This window comes from Ciconia boyciana, chromosome 1 (genome assembly GCF_034638445.1).
Source record: "Ciconia boyciana chromosome 1, ASM3463844v1, whole genome shotgun sequence".
Lineage (NCBI taxonomy): Eukaryota > Metazoa > Chordata > Aves > Ciconiiformes > Ciconiidae > Ciconia > Ciconia boyciana.
The window spans coordinates 93,127,079-93,150,055 of NC_132934.1; the positions used below are offsets into that span (position 1 = coordinate 93,127,079).

At 41.7% G+C, this 22,977-nt stretch overlaps 1 protein-coding gene across 7 annotated transcripts in view; it reads right to left on the reverse strand.

The window, feature by feature from the left end:
- Positions 1–22,977, reverse strand: part of GRAMD1C (GRAM domain containing 1C) — a 55,998-nt gene that overhangs the window by 23,373 nt on the left and 9,648 nt on the right. For 5 of the 7 annotated variants that reach the window (XM_072882241.1, XM_072882271.1, XM_072882232.1 and 2 more), the window contains exons 3-6: positions 12,761–12,845; positions 8,872–8,975; positions 6,979–7,074; positions 5,695–5,775 (exon numbers count right to left, since the gene is read on the reverse strand). In XM_072882241.1, coding sequence (XP_072738342.1) covers positions 5,695–5,775; positions 6,979–7,074; positions 8,872–8,975; positions 12,761–12,845 — 366 coding nt within the window. Of the gene's footprint in view, positions 1–413; positions 534–5,694; positions 5,776–6,978; positions 7,075–8,871; positions 8,976–12,760; positions 12,846–18,647; positions 18,808–22,977 lie in introns of those variants that run through there. The other 2 variants (XM_072882251.1, XM_072882279.1) reach the window with 2 other exon arrangements.

Below are 22,977 nucleotides of genomic sequence, written 5' to 3' on the forward strand. Positions count from 1 at the left end.
AAGGAAATAAGGGTCTGGGATTTATCAGAGCTCAGACAGCAATATTAGTGATCTCAAAAAGAGAGACACCACACTGGAAAATGTGCCTCAGCCACAATCCATATTGATCAAAGGAACAGAACCGTGCTAATGAGGCAGTAACACAAGTACTGCTTACTATTTGCATGAAATGACCACATTAAATACCCATGCATTATTTAAAGCGCTTTTAAATGATCCTCTCCACCTCCTTGCTCCACCTGTAGAGTGCTATACTACCCGCAGTTTTAGACAGACATAAGAGAGCTGACCCACAAGCAGCAATGTAAATGCGCGCCCGTATACACCCTCGGCGCTCCCCCCCCGGGGCTGCCGGCACCCGCCCGCGCTCCGTCCCGCCCGGAGGGCGCCTGTCGCCCCGCACCGCCACAAACCTGCGCCTCCCGCCGCGCGACTCCCCGCCGGCAGCGCCGCTCCCGGGACACCCCCGGCCTCGCCGGCCGCCGCCGCCCGGGCCGCCGCGCTCCCACTTCCTGCTGGGCGGCGGGGCCCGGCCGGGGCCGCCCCCCCCGCCCGCCGGCGGCTCCCGCGAGCGCGGCCGGGGCAGCGCCTTCCCCGGCAGCCGCCGCGCTCGGCCCGCCGGGGGCGCCGCCGGCACCCGGAGGGAGCAGGGCACGGGCGGGCATCGCCGCAGCGCCTGTCCCCGCCGCCAGGACACCCACGCGTGCCCCTCTGCCCCCTCGCCCTCGATACGGGACCCCCGCATTGCATGGCAAGGGAGCCGCTCCCCCCCCAAGAGGGGGAAAGCGTGCGGGGGTCAGGGCAAACCCAGGCCGGTTCAGGACATGGCTGTTCTCAACCACTCTAAGAGGGGTTGTTCCCTCGGGTATCTTCCAACAGAACAAGGTTTCAGGCTTCTCAGAAAGCGGCTGGCACAAGCATCCTATTGGTAGAGATCAGTTACAAGGTATTTAATCCTACCGAGGACAAAATAAACATTAAAACACAAGACACACACACACAAAGCAAGGGTTGTAACAGCTAATGCCAGCCTCCCTCTGCCATGGGGGTTTGCTCTGCAAAGCGATGCAGTGCTGAACACACGCATCGGCATACAGCTGCCTCACTTTCCCCAGGCATGCCGTACTTTGGAGCAGTAAACTCGTAATCGCATACAACTACCTACAGCTGTTTTCATTAAATGGCTAAAAACAGCAGTAGGCATTACACGGTTTCAAAATACGACTGAGGCCTATCTTTAGATAGCACACCTTTCAACCAGAAATTAAAGGACAGAAACAAAGCCACTTTCATTTCTGTTGCCCAGTATTGCCAGTGCCTTTATTTCCAGTCATAAGAAAATAACCTGGGAAATAGCTAATGTCCCTAATTACATTCACTAGCACGTTCTACACCAGTCTGTGGGCAAATCAGACTGCCCTTGTACAGAGAGCTCAATGGCTTGAGGAAAGCAGAGAAACTAAGCTATGCATTTTAGGAATCTATAAAGCTGTTTCCTGTGGTTTTGTGAAGTCAGTGTTACCAACTTCTGCTTCTAAAACAGAATTCTCGTGCTCTGCTCAATTATTCCTAGCTCAGCTAGATATAATAAGTTGTTAATGGTCACAGCCCAAGATCAAACCAGACTTGCTTTATTGTATCAGAAAGGATTAGTTCTGAAGGCAAAGAAGGGCACAAATTTTCTGGGTCAGACTTCTGCTTCTGAGAGGATGGTTTGAGAAGCTCTGAAGCTTGAAAGGCTGAATCTAAACATGAATTACTTTGCCTGCTCAAGGTGATGGGTTTTTCCTCAGTTCTCTTTGTATACAAAAACAAAGGCTGCAAGAAGCAGCTGGGACACTTTTTTGTCTTTTCAATCAATCAGGAGCATAAAACATCAATACTTTGTTTCATGCTAGACAAAGCAGTGGCATGGCACAAGTAATACTACAGAATACCACTGACATCAGCGAAGCCACCAATTTTTACCCCCTATGGACAGATGCAGAAATAGGAACAAGACACTCCATACAGGTTTACTCCAGAGACAACCCCCCACCACACTCCCACCAGGCAACTCTGATGTGGAATCCTGTCTGATCACTTGTTCGCAAGGGAAAACAGCGAACTCCCCCTCTAACTGCCCAAACATGAAGGTCAGAATCAACCCAAGCCCTCTTTGATCTCTAAAACAACCCTCATTGCACACAAAGGTGCAAATAAACATCTCTTTCACAACCTTCCCTAACAAGCTGCCGGGGAAAGCAGAACTGCTGTCCTGGTAGACGTTTGCCCCAAGAAGCCCAGCTCATCAGAAATTCTGGTCCCTTCTCACACCTCTAGACTTACCTGCTACAATGTCTCTGGAGACAGGTGCAAATCTCTACCCACCAAAGAATAAGAAGAATAGGAAAATAAATCCGACTCTAAGGAAGAGGACTCATAGGAATTGAGACCGATTAAGTTAAGATGTTGTTCCATTAGAAATAAGGAGCACTGTGTGTGTTCGGGATTTGAATGACCTGCCTAATTAGATTTTAATTTGTTCCTTCCCCCTTAAACTGGAAGGATATTTGACACCCATAAACTTTAGGAGAATAAAGCAAAAGTATAAATGGCATTGCTCTTACTGTCAATAGCAGCCATTAGTAAACTTGTTTTAACAATCTGGAAAGTCTGTTGCAAAACAGGAATTTTGGCTGATTTTATAAACTGATGTATTATTGAAAGCCTCAGTGGATGTGGAAGCAGCTATCTGTTTTATCAAGACCGGTGTCATGTCTCTTCCAGACCTACATTAATGACTCCTTATTTTCCATGATGCTTCCCCTTCGACCAGGAGCATTTAAAAAACAATGGCAAGGTAAAAGCCTAAGAGACTCACTCTGAGCACATTTTGGAATAGGAATAGAAAAAGAGTGGAATTTTCCTTGAAAGAAAAAAAGTCTTTACATGGACATTTCAAAAAAATAGCCTTAGAAAGGACCATCTTAAGAGGAAGGTACCCACTGATTCCCAGAGGAGACAAAGTTGAAGGGCATCAAATGCACAGTATTGTACTCTGAGCAAGATCTGAAGGAGAAGCTATGAGCTAGAGAATTACAACTCAGCTAAGGGGACCAGGAGTCCTATCAGAACAGCAACACAAAGTTGGGGGAGAGCATCTTGATGGCCTAAGTAAGGTTAGGCATGGAATAGCATGTAACCATTTACTGTTTTTGTTACACAGTGCAAGGTAAACAGCAAGTCATCTGTAATAGGCAGACTTTACAGAAGACTACTTGCTCAACTGTCTAGGACATGCGATACTTAAGAAGTACAAGGCAGAATGGCCACAAGATGGAGACCTGGGAAAGGGCATGCTGACCCTACTGAGAAGTTCTGCAGAGGGTGAAAGCTTAAGGTATATCAGGTAAAGCAGATAGGTCACTCTTCAGAGGCGAGACCTCGTAACATGAAATCTATGCCCAGGAAGCTTTGAAGAGGCCAGAGCCAGCAACTGAAAGTGACCTCTGCACAAACACGACTGAAGCAAATGCAATTCCAATCCCCTGGATCCAAATCCTGCAAATCTGGGATTATCTACCATCAGGTGGCGCAAACCAGCACTGTGAGAGCTGCATTCAGAGTTATACTTCTGACAACACCAGAAGGACTTAAATTATGAAATAAACAGTTGGATGTCACTTCCAGGTCTAGCAGATGTTCCTGATGTTCAGATGTTCCAACTGGTTCCAGAGTGAGATTTGGGGTTTTTGTCACAAGCCTTACAAATTCTGACAGGATCCCTTTGACCACTGGAGCCCAGAAACACCAGGCTTCACATACTCAGGGCGCTGCATACCATGCCAGAGCCTCAGATGTATGAGATCTTTCAACTGTATGCTGTCCCTGCCATGGGGGGTTGGGGAGAAAGCAGTAAAACTGCTTGGATGCACCAAGGGCTTTCTTTTAGCAACGGGTCAGCGGACAGCTGTCATGGTAGTGGAGTCAGTGGATCCAGCTCTAGCAACGTCAGCTTCTACTTTCACCTCCTCAGTGCCCCTCTATAGCTTGATCTAGTTTGGTTAAGCAGTGAAGAATCATAAAGCAGGCTGAGAGGTGATTCAAACTCATTCTAGCAGAGAATCAGAAGTCACTACTACATTGCAGAAGCAGGAGCTTAACCTAACAAATCCTGTTTCAAGAAGTAGCTCCAAACATACCACATTAAAAAGCCCTACATACACCTCATGGCAATGCTCCATTTTACAACTGAGAACTCCAAGCAGAAATTCACATAACGGACTTCTATCTTTCAACATACTTCAGTGAGGATGCAAGAAAGCTAATAACAAGATTAGGTAGAAAGAATACAGAGAGTTCCCAAGCTACTCGGATGCACTGGTCCCTAAAACCTGCTAGCTTAATTAATCTCATCTTGCATGCAGTCCATGCCTTCTACGTTCATATCTATCCTTCAGTTACTGCTCTGAAGTGAAAAATTGTTCCTAATGTGACACTCATTTCAGTGACAAAGAGTAGAAACGCATGGGAAAAAACTAATAATGAACAGCACAAAGCTTGTTGCCTCTGTTCCAGCCCCTTCGATAGGTTTGTATACCTGAATGCCCATACATTCACTCTCCAGCACCACAAACTAGCCATGTCAGTTAATTACCATTCCTGACAAACTTTGCCTAACAAAAGAAAACAAGATTAGTTCCAGTTGCACATTCCAGTCAAAAGATGACATAGTATATTGTGGTTTTTGCAGTGCTACTGCTGGATTCAAGACAAGATGGTTATGACGTTATGGTTAACTAGTATTTGATGTAAAGGATAAGAAATTTGCAGGAAACACTAGTTTTGCCTTAAGTGGCACTTTCCTTTATTTTCAGCTTTTGTTTGACAAAAAGCGCCTCTAGTCTGCCCTAAAATTCATCTAACAAAAAACTTGTGTGGGTACTACATTTAAGTAGTGCAAGAGCTTTAAGCCTTTGGGGACCATTGTAGTGCAGAGTTATATATGGATATTTCAGCATTTGGTTGCAACTGTGTTGAAATATTTAAACAACAAGAGCCATAAACAGGAAGGAATTGGTTTACAAAAATTGCATTACTTACAGTGATGTTCTGCAAAAGCGTAGGTACATTTTTAGAAAAAAAGATTAGCTCAAGTGTCCACAAATTGCAATATAAATCAAGCTAACTAGCAGAAGTTGCCAAAATACACTTCCATATCATACAGCCTGCCTTTGTTGCATTTATTCAAGGTCAGAGGAGCTGTAATGAGTTGGTTGGCAAAGGTTCAGCTAACATATCTGACAAGGTGACTTTTGGCTTTGTCCTTAAAAAGAAAAAAAGCCTTCACTGAAAAAGCCTCTTGCCTTTTTGATCACAAATTAGCCATAGAAAATGTGAAGCAAATGCATGCCAATTTAGTAATATCTGCTTGAGTTGGTAGTGAAGAGAAGCATGCAGCCTATCTTCAAAGACAAAATGCTCCATCAACAGCAAAGTTGTAGATGGCAGTATGAGAAGGAAAGGATGAGAAGTTTATCTGGGATCCAAAGTACAAGGAGCCAAAGGAGAACATCAGGTTAGAGTTCTGTGTCAGAAAGTAAAAGCTAACTTCTTAAAGGGAAGTCTCTTATTCTCCAAAGACACATCTGCTTACATTAGAAAAAGATTATTTTGTTACTTAACCACAGGTACCAGCATTTACAGGCTTACCTTATCCAGCAACACATTCTGCCATAAGCGGAAGATACTGAGGTAGCTTCTGTCTCTTGCACTGAATGACGTGAAGAAAAACTACAGGAAAAACAAGGTGCAAAAAGCTCACTTGCAGGTGTTCGAGAAAACCAGAATGCTTTCTTGTATCTTGAATATTTTTCAGCAATGGCATGCTCCTCTCACACTCAACAAACCTGGGCTCATATTCCTCACACTCCACACTTTTTATCACTTTTAATAAGCAAGAGTTAGTTCCCCAGTATCCACATAGTATATAAAGACACTTTCTCTTCTGGGCACCCAATTGCAATCACTTGTACCTTTGTCATAAAGGAAGAACTCCCCCTCAATTAAATACATAGTTAAATCTTTCTCCTGCTTCCAAATAGGAGGTAGAACAAATCAGAGATGCATACGCCTATTTCTTACAGGCCACATCCCTTTCCATCCTTCTGCCACGTATTCCTTTTACTAATCTTGTCACATGAGAAGACGTGAAATTAAAATGGGAGATCGAATTAGATGCATCATTTGCAGTATTAAAATCTTTCCCATTTGAAAGTTTGTTAGCAGAGAAAGACGTTTATCTTCCTTGACGATGAAAGTTAATATTTAATAAATTGAGAGGGAACAGCCAAATATGAGGAATCGCAGTCCCTTCACAAAGAAAAGCTCCAGATTCACCCCGGAAAGCTATTCTCCGTATCCAGCTAAGAATTATTATTTTCAAGGCATTTACAGAAGAAGTATTGTGAAGTGTGTTGCACATAAGAACATTCTGCATCACGCTTTTCATTTTTTAAAATACACACCCAAAAACTACATTACCCAGCACACAAAATTGCATGTTCTATGGGTAGATTTCTCCATGACTCGAAACCCATGATATCACAGTCCTTTTGTTTTCAGCAATTTTCTTCCAGGGGCACTTTAAATCCAGTGAGATCACAGAAATATCAAACTCAAGGATACACATTCTGAATTCATGCCCTTAACTTTTCATTTTCAAATGGCTTTCCTTTGAGAATCACTGGGATAAAAACTCCCTTACTTTCTGGTTACTGCATCAACACTAGTCGGGGATTCTGCAATCAAACTAAAATTGAATTATCAAGCCAATATACATAAGGACCAAAGCACCAAGACTGTCTTCTAATCCTAATCACATTCAAAGATTTTACAGGGAAGTTACTTATGCAAATTTAAAACTACAACAAGTGCTATGCCCTGGACATTATCATTAAAAAAAGAAAAAAAGTATTTAAATACAGATTTTTTCACCTTCTCCCCTTTTGTTGCTATTTGTATGGCATTTGGAATGAGCCGAGCAGTCTTCTCCTTCGTCATGAAAGTGATATCCTTCAAGGCAATAGAAATCTAAGCAGAAACAGATTTAATAAGGCATAGTAAAAATAACTGTTAAGAGTAAAAATTTGCAAAGTCACAGAACATGCAAGAGGAACTCAGACTAACCCAAAACCCTGGGATGCAATTCAGTTGAGATCACAAAGGCAATTACTGTCTCCACTTGCTAACCTTAACAGCAAGCATTTCAAAGTAGAAGCAAGTTAAGATGACTTAAGAGTAATTTCCTCTTCTTTCATACTAGGACTAGGGAAGCAAGTAATTCTTTCCCCTTTCCTTCCACTCCTCCAGCAACACTTGAGGATTAAGGGCACAATCCCAGCCACATACAAACCACAGACCTGAAAGCCCATCCCAATCGGTATGCTATACATAAGGCAGGCGACAGATCAGATAACAGACTATCTTGTTTATGTCATCTCACAGAAGTTTGCAGTGTAGTCCATTTTCACAGAGGTTTATTTGCAGTCCAGACACTGTAAGGAAATCTTCCTGCTTGGGTGTGTTTGCCTTGCATATTAGTACTTGAAATGTTTCTGTTTAGAAAAGCATGGTCTGACTGACTGCAACAAGTCATTTCCACTCGGCCTACCCCTTTCCCTTGAAGGCTGTGCTGCTCTTTAGCTTAGAGAAAGGAAGAACATACACTTGGATCTTGCTTTTTCCTGTGTGTGCAGAAGGTCCTCCACTTACTCTCTCTGTCTGCGTCAACACAGCCTGCTAAGGAGATCACAAAACTTGTCTCTACCATTGTAGCTGATGAGCTCAGATTGCCTTAAGATATCGCTTAAGATATCACTCTGCTAGGCAAGCAGGAACAAGTTACCAGGATGTATGCTGTTTTGGCTGAAAAGTCAGTCTTTGAATATTTTATATATTCAAGGGTGTCATTTCAGAGGGAATTTTTTTTTTTTTAATCTCAAGTCTACAATAAGAAACATTCAATCACCAAATCCATCTGATGAAGTTAAGCTTGGTTTTCAGTTAAGCATTTCTACACCCCCTCTTTGTCTTAAGTACACGAGCTATTTGTTGTCTGTCCTGTGTACTTCAGAGCACACAGAGTAAATTTAAGATATTAAATTAAGATATGAGCAGTCTCACCACTGCAGAACATTGACACATCTCCACCACCTATTAACTAGGTTACCTTCCCTTTCTCATTCACTGCCTCATGCTATTTCTACAGCAGATGCAACAATGGCTTGAATGAAAAAAATTTTAACTCATTTACCTAATTTGACAGAAACAGAAGGCCAACATGTCATGAATATCTACTTTTGCTCATACTGTTCAAAAGCTACAGACCACAATATAAGAACTTACAGAGGTCATTTAGAGATTCTCTTCAGCTATTCTCAGATGCTGATATATATAAATATGAGAGACTAAATCAAGTTAAGGTTCAATGCTGGAGAGTTCTTGAACAGGGCAACACCATATACTGTATCATGCCCCTGGTCTTACAGGAGAACATTACGTGTTACATCCCTTTATAGAGCAACTCTCCTTGGTAAGGAGAGGCAAACAGTCATCCAGAAATGTAAAGGATCGACTTCAGCATAACTCCTGAACTCCTTCTATGCTGAATGACTGAGCAGGCTTACTTCAGCATTCACATGTCTCTAATGCTACTCTCATTTTACAGAGCAACAGATCTGCATTTCCACTAAAGGATGCAGGCTCTTTCTTTTCAGTGCGAAGTTACTAGCATGAGATTGACAGCATAAGATTTGTTTGAGGGACTTTCATATCCTGATAGTACAGGACAAAGAAGAGGTGGGATTCAAGTGGGCCAAGAGATCTTACTGTGGTCTCCCATCGGAAAATGTTGCTGTGGAAACAGAGCCAGTTTTCAGAGAGATACAAGCGTCCTTGCAGCAGGATATCCTTCTGGAGTGCACAAGCGTAATCTACATATAGAGAGAAAGAGCAAGTTTACTCACTTATTGCAGCTCAGTTGACCCAAACCTGTTAACTTAAAATGAGATAAGGGTATTACAATACAAATAAAAAGCTATTTCTTTCACCCTTCAAAAGTCTGTGAAGGTAGACTTGTACTGGGTTGCATCCAGACCATTGTTCTGGGAATACCCTAATGCCAGAGTTGATGGAAGTATCTGTGTGAGGACAGCACTCCACGTATTGACCCCCTGTGCATTATCCTATATTTTCAGAGAAGAGGTATCAGGCAAGGTCAGGAGTACATGGGAGAAGTATTCATAAGTCAAACTTCAAAGCACCTAAACAACAGAATACCCAAACATTTTATAGAATAACAGATTATACTGTCAACTCCTACATAATGGTAGTTCATATGTTGTAGTAAGATAATAATTTTCCACTAAACAGATCCTATCACTAGCTTAAAATATCTGCAGTGTGAGACACTAAAAGGCAGCTTGAAGCTATCTAGTTCTTCAGGCAGGGGATATTTTCAGAAGTTGTCATTTTTATTATGATACTGCCTCTGGCTGAAACATCCCTACTGAGAAACAGATTTCATCTAGAATGCAATTACCCATCATCAGACACCTGCTAATTAAGAACAAGAGCAGATGATTTGGTTGCACTTTTTAAAAACCTCTTTGAGAGAACTTTCATAATTTCAGAGCCTGAAGATTCAAACAAAAGGACTTTTCAGAAGTACTACTGCTAGAAAGTTCAGACAGACTGACCCCTTTTGGAAGCTCCAACCTAAAGAAGGTTACCTTATGTATAGAAAATACCCAGAATGCACCTATTCAGGCAGGATGTTAATGAGTTTAACTTCAGAGGTATGAAAGAGTTTTGTTATTTTGAAAGGCATTGTATCTGCTATTGTCTGAGCCAGAATTTTGATTCTGTGTACAGCAAGAAGATTAATACAGTTCTTGTTCAAGTACCAAGAGGTTCAGGAGTCCCTCACCATCCTAACTTCAAGGTTAAGTCTGCATCTACAGCAGCTTTTATTATGATTTTTAAAATTCTCTTGGGTTTTCCCCTCAATCAAGTGGAAATAAAGTTTCTTGCAACAAGCATCAGGCATGTGTACAAGCCCTTGGAGACATAACTGCAAACAGAATTACATAAACTTAAAGAAATCCAAACCAAGAAGTTGTAAGTGCATGTTTAAAGAGAAGTCAGATACCAAAATGCTGGGAGAGGGAAGGCAGCAGAATTTTGAGGTTAAGGACTTGAGGAAAGCATTACCAAGAAGTTTGCATTCAAATTCTATGTTTAGGGGAGGGAGAGGGATTCAGACCTATAAATATTGGAGCACTGTGCAAGTGATGAGCAACACCATGACCTACCTAAACAAAAGAGAATATCAAAACAAAAGGAAAGATTACCATTTCTCCTTCTAAGTTTTCAGATCCAGTAACTTAAGATGATGCTTGTAAACAACATTTTCAGACAAATTAAAAGTTAGTGGCACTCCTTTAAACTCCCATTTTGAAAATCTAAGTCATTTCTCTTTCATTATAAGAAAAGAATTATATTTCATATAATCTTTATATACAGTACTCATTACAGTGGAATAGTTGCTTTTTTTAACAGCTAAGTTAAGAACAGGAGCAGTTACAGTTCTTTTGAACAGCAGCAAGTAATTGCTTCTTTGAGCACTGTAAAGCCTGTGATAAGTTTCTCTGCAACAAGCAAAGGAAGAGCTCTTTGTTTGGAAGATGCAAAAAGTCCTTCCAAAGGAGCACTTATTTTTATGGGGTAAAAAAATATGTATATAAAGTAATGACTTTGCTTCTGATGGAGCAGGTGCTCCATTGTTGAGATTAACCCATTACTAAATCTTTCTTCAAGTCCTTGGCAGTCTGTTCATTGAAACTGTGCTTCAGAGTTTGCTCCATGGCTTTCTACATCAATCCTGTGTAAGGAGAAACATTAAAACAACGCTTTGAAGTAATATTCTTTTCTTCTGGTTTACTTCTGTACTGAACTCAAGTATTTTAAAAATGCAGAAGGCATTTCAGAGGATAACTGCCTCCTTCTGAGGCTAGAAAAGGATGCAGGGATTTAACTGTTTCTGTGCAAGTGAAAGCTCTGATTTCTCTTCCATTACCCTGGAAGGAACTCAGCATGCTGCAAGCATATACTGACAGCCTCTCAATATTCACTTCCTTAAAGGTTGCATAAGATGAGACATAAACTTTAAACAGTCACAATGCCACTTTTGTATAAAAAACAACAGCCAGTTCTTGGACACTGTATTTGTTACACAATGCTCAGGCACCGCAGGCAGGCTTACCTGGAAGGCAAGTGATAAAAGAGGGAATAAGGTGCATCACTGCATGCAAAGGAGGTAAGGTGCAAAACAGGGAGTCAGAGCTCAAAATGAACATTTTGGTGCCAAGAAGTTATGCACCATAGTTTGATATTCTCTGCCACCTGCTTCTCTCCTCTCCCACCCCATGCACTTCTCATCAACTCTGCTCCTCCAGCTGAGCTGTACTTCTATGCCTGCACCCATGTCATCAGCCTATGGATAAGCTAACCTGGTATACTGGGCTGTGAAAAACCTCTGCTCAAGGCATGAGCCAACCCAGAACTAGTAGATTTGCACAGCACCAGATAGTGTACCTCATGCTCAGCACTAGCCTGGGCAGTACTACAACTGCACAGACCAGCATGGGGCATAAAACATTTTTATCTGCCCTCAGTATACCACGTTGACAAATCCATCCAAGTGCACAGCATTGTAAGTCAGGATAAAATTAAGATTGGTTTGTGTTTTCCAATGATCTCCTGTGATGGCTGATGGGAATTACACACTTAAATACTGAATTTTTTGTCCTCATAACACATAGCTGGCATTTGTCTCTGAAAAGAGTCTTTTAAATTACAAGCACCCACTGTGTCACTCAATCCCAGAAGTCACATTAATCAACGTGCCTAGGGCAAAGGTCTAGGCTTAGTTCCAGGGAGCAAGGGAAAAGCTTCTGCTAAGGATGCTCTACCTATTTAACAGGGTCACTGAAGCAACATCCCTTACCCTTGTATCCAAGTACCAAACCATTACAACTATGGAATCATTTCCTCCTCCCCCAACATCTACGGCAACTGACTCAGCCATGAGTAGCTGCCTCCTTAAAGTAAAAAAGAGGACTCAGACACTCACAGGATAGAAAATAAATGATTACGACACTGCAAGAGGTACCAAGTTGGTTGTCCATGGTGGAAAGAACATAAAAAAAAATTAAATGCTCTCAGGATTTAACTCTACCTCTGTTCTTCTCACACTTGCATCGCACAAGCCCATCAATGCACATATGTTGACTTTATATGCTCAGTGCTCACCCTGACCCTGCATAGTGATCTTTCTTTCCAGCTTGTCAGCTAACAGCTGTCAGTCAGTCACATCTCCACTGCTGCCAGGAAGGGTTTTGTCTAAAAACCCACTAAAAAGTAGCAGCAGGAAAAGACATTAAGAGGCTCCCATCCCGTATCTAGATGAACTGGAGGATTCTGTATCCTCTCCTTCACTTCTCAACCCCCAGAAGGAATCTGTCCTTTTTCACAAAGCAGTACAGGAGAGGAGTATGGACCTGACTTTCCCTGAAGGTATTTGATGCTAGTTCAGAGACAGGAGAATAGGAAGGTATCAGCTGTAGTTAGAATTTGCCATAAAAAAACCACCTTGGCACTGCTGCAATCTGGAGTTATTAGCCAGAAGACATGCACTTTTGGTGTGATTACATCTTACCTACTATGAGTCTCTCCGAGTCTGGCAGATGAGAAAACTGTCTCTTGAATTCCTCACTCCTATATTTGTAAGTGGAACTTGAGAGCTGCAACAAAGAATGGTAAAAGGTTAAGCAAACAGATTTATTTTCAGCCATCAACTGTCTTCATACTGGATGTGTAATTTAATCTTGAAGAACAAATGAACATCAGAAGAGCAATGAATAGGTGGTATCTAAATGTGATCATCTCTGTAACTTTATGCTTGCTTATGTAAGAGTGTGCTTCCAGTATTTAGGATAGGATGGGCCAAACTGTTCCCTGTATCAGGCCAGATGCCAGTTACAAGGCATTACAGCTGTATGATGGCAACCTGCTCCACTCATAAGGACATGAGAGCCCCTTCCAGGACTAAGTCTTCTAGCACAAACTAAATGAAGAGGCAGCAAGGCCAGGCGGTGACAGAGCAGATCCAAGTCCTCACGCAGGCCACTAGCTGGACACAAAGACACAACCTAGAACACCAATTTCTAACCAGAGTACCATTTTGGGAATACTACAATGCAGTGGATTTTTTGCCAGTTGCTATAGTTAGACCTGTAGGAATAAAGGCCAAAGTTTCCTCCAGTGAACACAAATAGCAGCACCACCACCACCTCTTGATTTCCTGACCTGTTCTACATTTTACCCCGTATTTAAGAAGATCATTGCCTATGGTTCATTTAAGATTCAAATTGGGCAGTAAACTCACAGCAAAGAAGATTCATCTTGATGGACTTTAACTCCTTATTCTTATAAACGAATGCCCCTGCTCCCATTCAAATAAAGAGCTTCAGCATGTTCTCCAGAAATGATTCTGCTGTAAAAGCCCCATTTTTCATTTTTCAGTAATAACGAGGCCATATCTTTTTTTCTTAACAGATGTTGGTCATTTATTTTAGGGGGTGTCCTAACCAAATGCTGTATAAGGCAATGACTCAGCTGGACTATAGCTAAGAAAGGAAGAAGTCACTTTTAAGTGTTACCAAAACCAGGTATAAATATACTATAAAGGCCTCTTTTACACCTTTTCTTTTTTTTTTTTTAACCTTTCTAAAGATCTTAAGTACGTGGCTGCTATTCTCTCCTTGAGCACCTGTATTACTCCAAAACTTGACATTCACCATTAAACCCATCTCTACCACAAGATCAGTGGCTATTTACATTTAGGGTGGGGGAAGAAAGAAGAAAGGAGGCAAAGAACCACTTTTGACTATATGACCTTGTAGCATGTTTCCTAAAAAACCACCCAGTTTTAGCACACTCCTGCAGTATGTTAGTTGGTCACTACCCTTTCATTGTCTGTGCTTGTTGTCAAAACAATCCCAGAACAAAGATAGACTTACCTTCAGCTTGAGGGTCTTTTAATAAACTAGTGCCAATAGTGCCCCCACCTCATCAAGATTCTCACATTTTGCTATTTTCCACAGAAGAGATTCCTGCTTCTTGCAGTTCAAAAGTTCCCTGAACACCACCCTACACACACACACCCCTTGTGATGGTCTGTCATCTACCTATACTTGAGAATTGAGCTCTTTGGCCACAAGAACGCGTAAGTGCTACTTCAAGGTCAGGTGTTTAAGTGCATATAACACAGGAGAGCGCAAAGTCACCCTGAGTCAGTTCAGCTTTAAAAAACATGTTAATGTTAACTCCTATTACCATCAATAAAAGAAAGCCTTTATGTCTGACCACTGGTGAGTACATATTTGCTGCCTACTAATATTCTGAGCATTGCAATGTAAAAAGGCAGTGAGGGAGGGAGACATAAAATACGTCCATCCCTACCCTTCTGAGAAAAGCAAGCATGAAAGTTTTAAGTGCAACTAACAGGGCAACGTTAGATATGTCCTCTGTAACTGAAGCTGTATGCTTCCAGTTATATTTCAGCTATTTCTGAGATTATGAAAGTAACCTTCTTGGAGACCATGTCATCTACCAAAGTAGATAGTCTATAGTTTCTTGGACTTGCCACATCGTGCCCTGAAACACCACTTTTAACTGGTCATCCGAAATAGGCATCCAATGACTGCATCACTTTCAAGAGAAATGAAGTTCTTTGCAATTACTCTGGAAAGAGACATGGAGAAGAGTGAAAAGCTAACTCGGGTCTGTAAAGTTGCCACTTGTAGTTCCAGAGACCCTACAGTTGACAGTCATACCTCAACCAACTGAGGTCTGAGCTTGTGAGGACAGTGCTAACATACAAGGGGAAAAAAAGAACTGGTCTGCCATGAGAGCAAAAGAAAGTTCACAATCTTCACATCTGATTTACAAAACCATGATTTAAGAAGCCATGCTTTTAAGGATGGAAGTACTTTCTCAAACAAGCTGTATACAGATAAGAGCTACACTGAATTTAAGTATTTTTGTGGTTACAAGACAAAAGGAATCAGGAAGAGAATACGAACATTACAGTATCACAGACGCATTTATTTTAGTGCCTGAATCAGCCAGTTCAACAGCTCCAAGAATCCAAACTCAAGATATCTTGAGTTTTACTTAGAAATGGAATTTCTCTAGAGCATAAAACCTGCCATAGCTTGGCTGAGAAACCCTTGCTGGCATTTAAAAGTGTTCTTTGTCACAAGTGACAAATAGGCTGTAAGAAATCCTCTTATTAATTGTAGATTTCTACTGAGCTCTTACGACATTTACAAAGAGCCAGCTCTGAATCTTCATCTAATCAGCAGATAAAAAGTGAGCACATTGAAGCTTTTTAACCTTATCTTTTCTTTACTTTGTATGAAAACTAGCTCACTTAGATCTCCAATTATTACACGCTCAGTATGTGGCTTGGCGATTAAGAGATCACTCAATGGACTTGGGAAACAACAGGAACAATATTAACACTATTGGCACTATCAATTTCCTTAAAGTGGCAGCACTTGAGGCAGGTTGCCACCTCTGCTTTACAAAACTTACCATCAAATATTAAAAGAAGAAAGGCATAAGTTAGGCGTTTAAAAATGAGTTGCTGTTTTCATCTCTTAACACATGTACATTTCTAAGTTTAATTATAAGTCTTCATGAAACACTTTGCCTGAGGATAATCTTAGGCATTTATGGGTATGCTATATTTAATCACTAAGAAAATTATTAAGTCCAGCCAACAACATATTAGCATTCTTTATCTGAAGCCACAAAATATACCAGAAACCCATAAAATAGCATAAGCAGAAAAACCTCTTCAGCCTCATCCAGAAAGTCTTACAGAAGACAGTTATGCAAGAACCATGTACTACTTGAAGACATATAACCAACTGATTCTCATACCTTGTTTAGAAATGGACCAGAGTCCAACTATATAAAGTCATGTTCCAGAAAAAAATATGTTAACTTAAATAGGACTAAGCTGAGTTATTTATACAATAGAAGCCTGTTAAAAAACAGCTTCCCTTCACATTTACATCTTCAAAGTGTGGACATGGCAAATAATTTGAGCCATTTAGCAAACTGCGGAGGAAAATTAAGCTACACCTTCTCCCAAGAGTACAGCAAAAATGCTAATCATTCAGAAGTTATTTGATTGCACATATAACTAAGCATGCAAATAGTCAATCAACCTCAGCAGAACAGTGTGCACATTTTTTAACATTTGCCAATGACAGTAATAATTTTGCATTTGCTTTGTTAGTGTTTTCCCCTTGTTTTGAGACACCACAAAACCCACATGCTACCTGACAATTTGCATTCTATAATTTTGACATGCAGCTATGAATACAAACAGCTGAGAACACAGGTAAGCTGACCTCATCACTAGAGTAATACAACTCTGATGTCACCTCGTTTTAAGAGATGCACGTGTGCCTCCCACTGAGCTTCAGTCTTGGTACCAGTTACCGCCAAATGCATGGGGTTCCAGAATCCAACAAGCCTGTAAGCAAGCTGCCTGACCTACTCCCCTTTTATGCACAGAAGCCTCACTTAACCATCAAAATATGGCCAATGAGACTCATGGCTTTGCTCCTTTGCTCCTCTGTCTACAAGCAAGCAAATCCATGCCACTATCTCTACATCCTACTTAAAGACCACCTGATGTGCTATTCCCCAAAGATGGAAGAGCTTGACTTCTGCTTTCCTATGAAGTTTCTAGACATGGTCGAAAACAAATTTGGATATATTAGTAAGGTTAGGATGAAAGTACTTTTTAATCCTACACTAGCACATTAAAACAAACATTAAATATCCTGGCAAAAATTGTTGCACTTCTACTTAAGAATGCATTGTTTTCCCCCCCTCTTCAATTCATCTAAAATCCTGCTTAGCATCAGGAGAAAGAAAAAGAAAACAGCCTCCAGAAGAACAACACACAGTTAGAGGAGTTTGATTTTATACAAAAAGACTACTTTAGACTACAAGTATTCTTGAAACTTATCTGGTAAGGGAGAAATAAAAAAAACAACCAAAACCAAACCCAACAAACCAACACTCCACTTTCAGTGAGTCTAAAGCCTCACTAGGCTAGGAGAGAGCTAAGTTAACCACCCTGAACAAAAGCCTCATTTAGCAGTATAAGACAGGCAAGCTTAAGACTTCACATACTCCAAAACAGATTCAGGCAGATTTATCTATAAACACAAGAACAACTCCCATGGCACACCGAGATGACCGTCTCTCTACTGAGGTTACTTGTAAAACGTGCCAAGTCTGACAAGCCTTTCCATCAGAGAAATGTTGACCCCAGTGCAGCCATTTCTTCAGTCCAGAAAAGTTCATTATGACCATCCAATCTAACCTATAATGCACAAGCCACAGCTATCCCGCAATTTAGCTCCTGCTTTAAAACCAGAGCTGCGATGACCAAACTTCCCTTTGGGAAAGCAAAAAAAAACCAAACCCCAAAACAAAACAAAAAAAATATTTTACCTTCTTAAATTAAAGGTCACCACTGATGCAAAAATCCATCCTAGCTATGGATAGTTCTTCTAGTGGTCTGGTGGTTAATCTTATCTTCACTTTGTGAATTATTTCCAGACTGTGAGCTAGTTACCCCATATCTTCTTTTGGGGTAGAGATTAAGCTTCTCAAATCTATTAGCAAAATTTTTTTTTTCAGACTTATGGCTCTTCTGAATCCCCTCCTATTTTCAATGTGCTTCTTGAGAGCTAGACGTAGCATTGCAGGAGTCACTACAAATAAATCCAACTCACATTTGCTCTTAGGCACAGAATCAGAGTGGAAACTCACATCTACGTGACTACCAGTCTCCTTTATTTTTTCACAGTTCTAGGGCACAGTTTTTCATTTCTTCTGAAAACAAGCGCAAGGATGTATTTTGATAGTGTCAGACTTATTCTCTCTTTACCCTGTCACAAGCAAACAGTCCAGATCCACTCTGTTAGTGATCTATTTTCACTAATCATTCCTTGACAGAATCACAGAAAAATTTTGGGTTAGAAATAACTTTCAGTTATTGAGTACTCATAAGCTTTACTAGCAGTAACTTACTGTTCTTTTCTTTCTCTTGAAGCACAAAAACATTAAACTTGCACAGGGAAAGAACCACTCACAGGACTTGAAGAGCAACACCACCTTACTTAGGGTGACTTACTGTGCTATGTACAGTACACTGTTCACTTAGGACTGGATGTGTACAGAGTCTCCACTTCTGGTTTGTTTTTTTTAAATAAGGAGCTATTTGATCACGTTTGATGATCCACACAGTTGTATTTAATTCATACGTCATACGAGGCATGTCAGCCAATAAAAAAAAGAAAAACAAGGAACTGTTGCCAGGGTTGGCTCAGCCATTGTATCCCCTAGGAGCCTGCTTTCCAAAAGTTCCCATGCTCTCAAGGAAATGGAAACAAACTCATAGCCACAGTGGGAGGGGGAAGAGTTTAAGGAGCCAGGACTATTTTACTTACATTCATTATATGCTGCTCTTCAGTCACCCTTAACTTCTCTGGAGAGGGAAGTCTCATAAGCACAGGGCACTCTTCCAGTGGGCCACTGGCAGGCACAGGGCTGTGCGCTAGGGTCATTATGTCCCCTTCTGTGGCCCAGCCCCCCTCTTATTTGCAGAGGCTGAAGGAGAAACAGATTTTAACATTTCTTAGTGACTGAGCAGAAAACAAACCAATGGCAGTTCTCCTTCAGTGGCATCTGTGTACAGGCAGAGCAGCATCCAGTAAGAATTTTGGTGCAACTATGTCTTTCTTCTGTTGGAAATACAGCATGTAAAATTTTAAGGAAGGGATATTAAAACACAGGTCATGAGCAAATACTCAAGCTACTCTATTTCCTAGGGGTTTGTTTGTTTGGGGTTTTCGGGGGGGGTGGGGGGGGGGGTGGGGGGGTTGTTGTTTGGTTTTGGTTTTTTTTTAATCCTATGAGATCCCATAAACAAGGCTAAAGACAGAGTCCCTAGTCCCTCCACCATGCGCATTGCTATTAACTAGTTCTCACAGATGCAGGGGCAGGCACACTAAAAATGTTAGACAGACTATTATTTACCACTAACACCAGTACTTCCAGAAATCCATGTAGGATGAAACTCTTCAGAACTATTTCATTATGGAGAGCTTCTGAAATATTGGATGCCCACTTATAAAGTATTTGACACCCAGTGTCATGAAACTGACTGAATTAGGTACTTCTAAAGGGAGACTGCTCCTATTTATTTTAAAGACCAGGTCTAGCACATCAAAAGCGCTGTGTCTCACAGCACCTCAACAGTAGTCCAGCCCTCACTAGCTCCACTGTGGACATCGGTCTCATCAAGCCATCTTTGACCTGACACGTGGCAAGGCCCTGCTTTTCTGAAAAGCACTTCTGGTTGACTACTGACCAGGGAGGCCGGTATCACAACTGTTTACCCCACGGTGTGACATGAACTTGGCTGAACTGGAATCCTGCTCACAAAAGGCCTGATCATCTCCTGCACCTCACCAGCCACCTTCTCCTCCTTCCAAGAGCAGGAAAGAAGATCTCATACTTGAGCTTTGCCTATGTAAGTGCAAATATCAAATCGTGTTGGGACTCAGCTTGGAAAAGAGCCTACAAAAGTCAACAAAAGTTGTCACAATTACGATTTTGACAGATAAGAAAATTTAGCATCATATGAAATACTGGGAACTATGCTACTAACATCAGGTTATATAATTAGAAATAGAACAAAAGTATCATTTTTTGTGAGGAATTTTAAAATTTGGCTTTCTTCCCAAGCAGAAAGAAAACTCAAAGATCTAATGTTTAAAGAGATGAAAGATGTAACATTCTCCAAAGAAATACCTTTAAGTTGCACAACCAATTAAAGATATTTTTTTAAAAGTGTTCTTTAGAAAAACAGTAGAAAAGATCTGGAAGAATTTTGTAACAAAGTATTTCAGTTTAGAACATGTGAGGACCTCTCCCAAGTTTCTCCTTCAAGATTCCCACCAGAATTAGCTCAATTTCACAAAAAAAACCCTTACATTTCATTGAAATAGGGTTCAGCTGAAGCTATTCCAACAAGGTCTATGTTTAACCTCACAGGGCTCTATTCTCCACTCAATGGAAGTCCAATTTAAGCATACACATTACCAGATGACAGGTCAGGATATAGTTTTTGTAAGTACCCTCTATCAAGAGGGAACAGCACCTACTGAATATGCATTTTGCAAACACAGGAGGAAATACACTTCAAGCATACAAAAAACTAAGCCTGCTGGGAACATGTTACAGCTGAGAAGGCCTTCTTATCAATTATGAGAAAGCCTCTTGTCATTAGTAGTATTATAGACTTTTCCCTGAAAAAAAAAAAAGAAAAAAATAGTTTGGATTAGGAATATCCCCTGCTTATTCTGAAGCAATTGCTTTGTAGTATTCAGTACTTACTTTCTGCAAATAAGCGTTCTGCAGCATTTTTAAATGGTGAAGCCAATGTACTTTCCTAACAACTCTGATTTGGATATAAAAATCTCAAGTTTGACATGTACAGTGAGGAGGAAAGCATATGTTCCATTTCAGAAATAAAACTGACTGAGGCATGAAGCTAATGTAAAGTCAGAAGACACACACCCCCTACACATACCTCCTCCTCCAGCTGCCTGCAGCCTGTTCCAACCCATGCAAATCCGTGGCCAACACTTAGGCAGCCTCTACGGCTCCCCCCTCTCTCGCCCACTTGCTCCGAGGCAGTGCTGAACACCATCCAGCAGAGCCAGCTAGTGTTCTGCCAGCCTCTGCTTGCGTGCCAGCTTGGAAAACAGACTGAAACACGCTAGCCTTGCAGAACATGCACACAAATGCTGCAGCAAGTGGTCAACGAAAACTTAAGAGGTGGGGGGCCGTAGAGCTGCCCAGCTCCAATCTAAAATCACTATCATCTAAGCGGATTTTGGGAGGCAGACTGCAGGATAGGTCATTTCAAGTTCACAAAAGTCCCAAAGGGGACAGCAGAGGAAAGTACCATCACCAGGGAAACACCAGCTTGTAAAGGAGCACTCAATGCCCAGTGCTCCTCCTCCGCTCCTCCTCTCTGCGTCACTGAAGGCTACAGCCCATGCACCGGCGGTGCGCCAGTCTTAAAGATAGAGTACACCTACACCTGGTAACTCGGTGTGGACCCAAATCTACTCTCACACAAGCCTTGGCCATTGTCTGCTTTATAAGACAAGTCCTTGCTAAGAGATCTCCTCAGTCTGAGCTCCAGAGCAGGGAGGGGAGGAGATCAGGGCATGCTTCATGCACACCCAAGCTCCCAAAATGAGTATGCTACCATCCACCCCTGCGCCAGCAGCCCAGAGCTCAGTTCTTTGTAGGCACAGAGCAGACACTTTGAGGCAAGGGATATAGGGCTCTGCATGCCCGTCAGAGTTCTCTACCTGCTGTTTTCACAGCAGGCACACGTCTATTCTGCTTTCTTTGAGCTGTCTGTCCCCTTCCATCTGTCTTACCTAGGACCTGTCTGCTACATTTCTGCAAGTAACTAAATGAAGTCAGGCTCCGACTGCAGTTTGTGTAGGGGACTGTTCTGGAAGCGAGGAGGACTACATAGGAAACAGCAGGCTGCATACCACCTTCACCTCGCACAGACCATGAACCACTACAGCAGCGAGAGGCTGTGGAGCCCCTCTTTGCCGCATGGCACCACCCACCCATCCCCAGCTGCAAGACTGGGTCCCTACAAGCTATCATAAGACACATATGGTTTGAGAGCTACAGGAGAAGAGGCAGGTTTCTATGCTGCATCCACCTAGCTCACTGAAGGCCCAGCCTCCTACACATCAGATCCCCTTGGGCACTTGGCTGAAGACAGAGCTAATGACTCACTCAACAGCAGGGAAGGGAGATCCCTCTCCTAGCACAGCCCGACTGAGGAAGCTGAAAAAAGAAACAGAAAAATGCATTTCAAGGCATTTTAATCACTCATATAATCAGATTTAAATCTGAACGCCTAAAAGGAGAAGATAAATATGGCCTCATTGTGTTCAATTACAGTCATTTTGCCAGCCACAGCTGCTCACTAGGATTAAGTGGTTGTCTTTGTGCACCTAGCTGGGAGGTGGCACTTTAGATGGCCCTGGCCCACAGTTCTGTTGTCAAGATCAGCTACGTAGGTAAATAGCAGGAACTAGTTTCACCAGAAAAACAGGCAACTCTTCTGCCTTCCCAAAACAAAGCTAGGATACATCACAGGGAATCTGTGTGCGCTGAAAGAGCAGCAAGATACTGCGAGGCAAATCCATACAGAAAAATATTCACTGGCGATTTCTTTCCATCAGAAAGACAGTAAGAGGACTCCAAGTGATCTCAGAAAGGCCCTGCTGAAGCCTGGGTACCAGTGTGACTCAGGCCTCAGAAGTAGCGTGAGCATGAAGTGATTTAAGTGTATTTCCTGTTTATAAGATAACAACACCTTCAGCTGATGAAACACCTGAGTGTGGAAGTTTGCAATTAGCAATAAGGCTGATAATTTCAAATACAATTATTTATATAACTACTACCAAGTACCTCTGAGCTTGGATGAAACAAACATTTAAGTTTTAAATAAGAAGGTTAAGCAAAAAGTTCAAGAGATTTGGATGCTTCCACAGAAAAACATCTTCCCCAACTCTGAACTGGAAACTAAGGTGCCTTTAACTCTTCCAGGAGGCAAGATGCTCCAATCTCATATTTACTCAGCTTCCTCATCAATACCATCCGTAGCTGGCAATAACTTATTTGGACCTGGTAGTAAAATTATGCCTATAATGCCTCTGCCAGAGACCATGC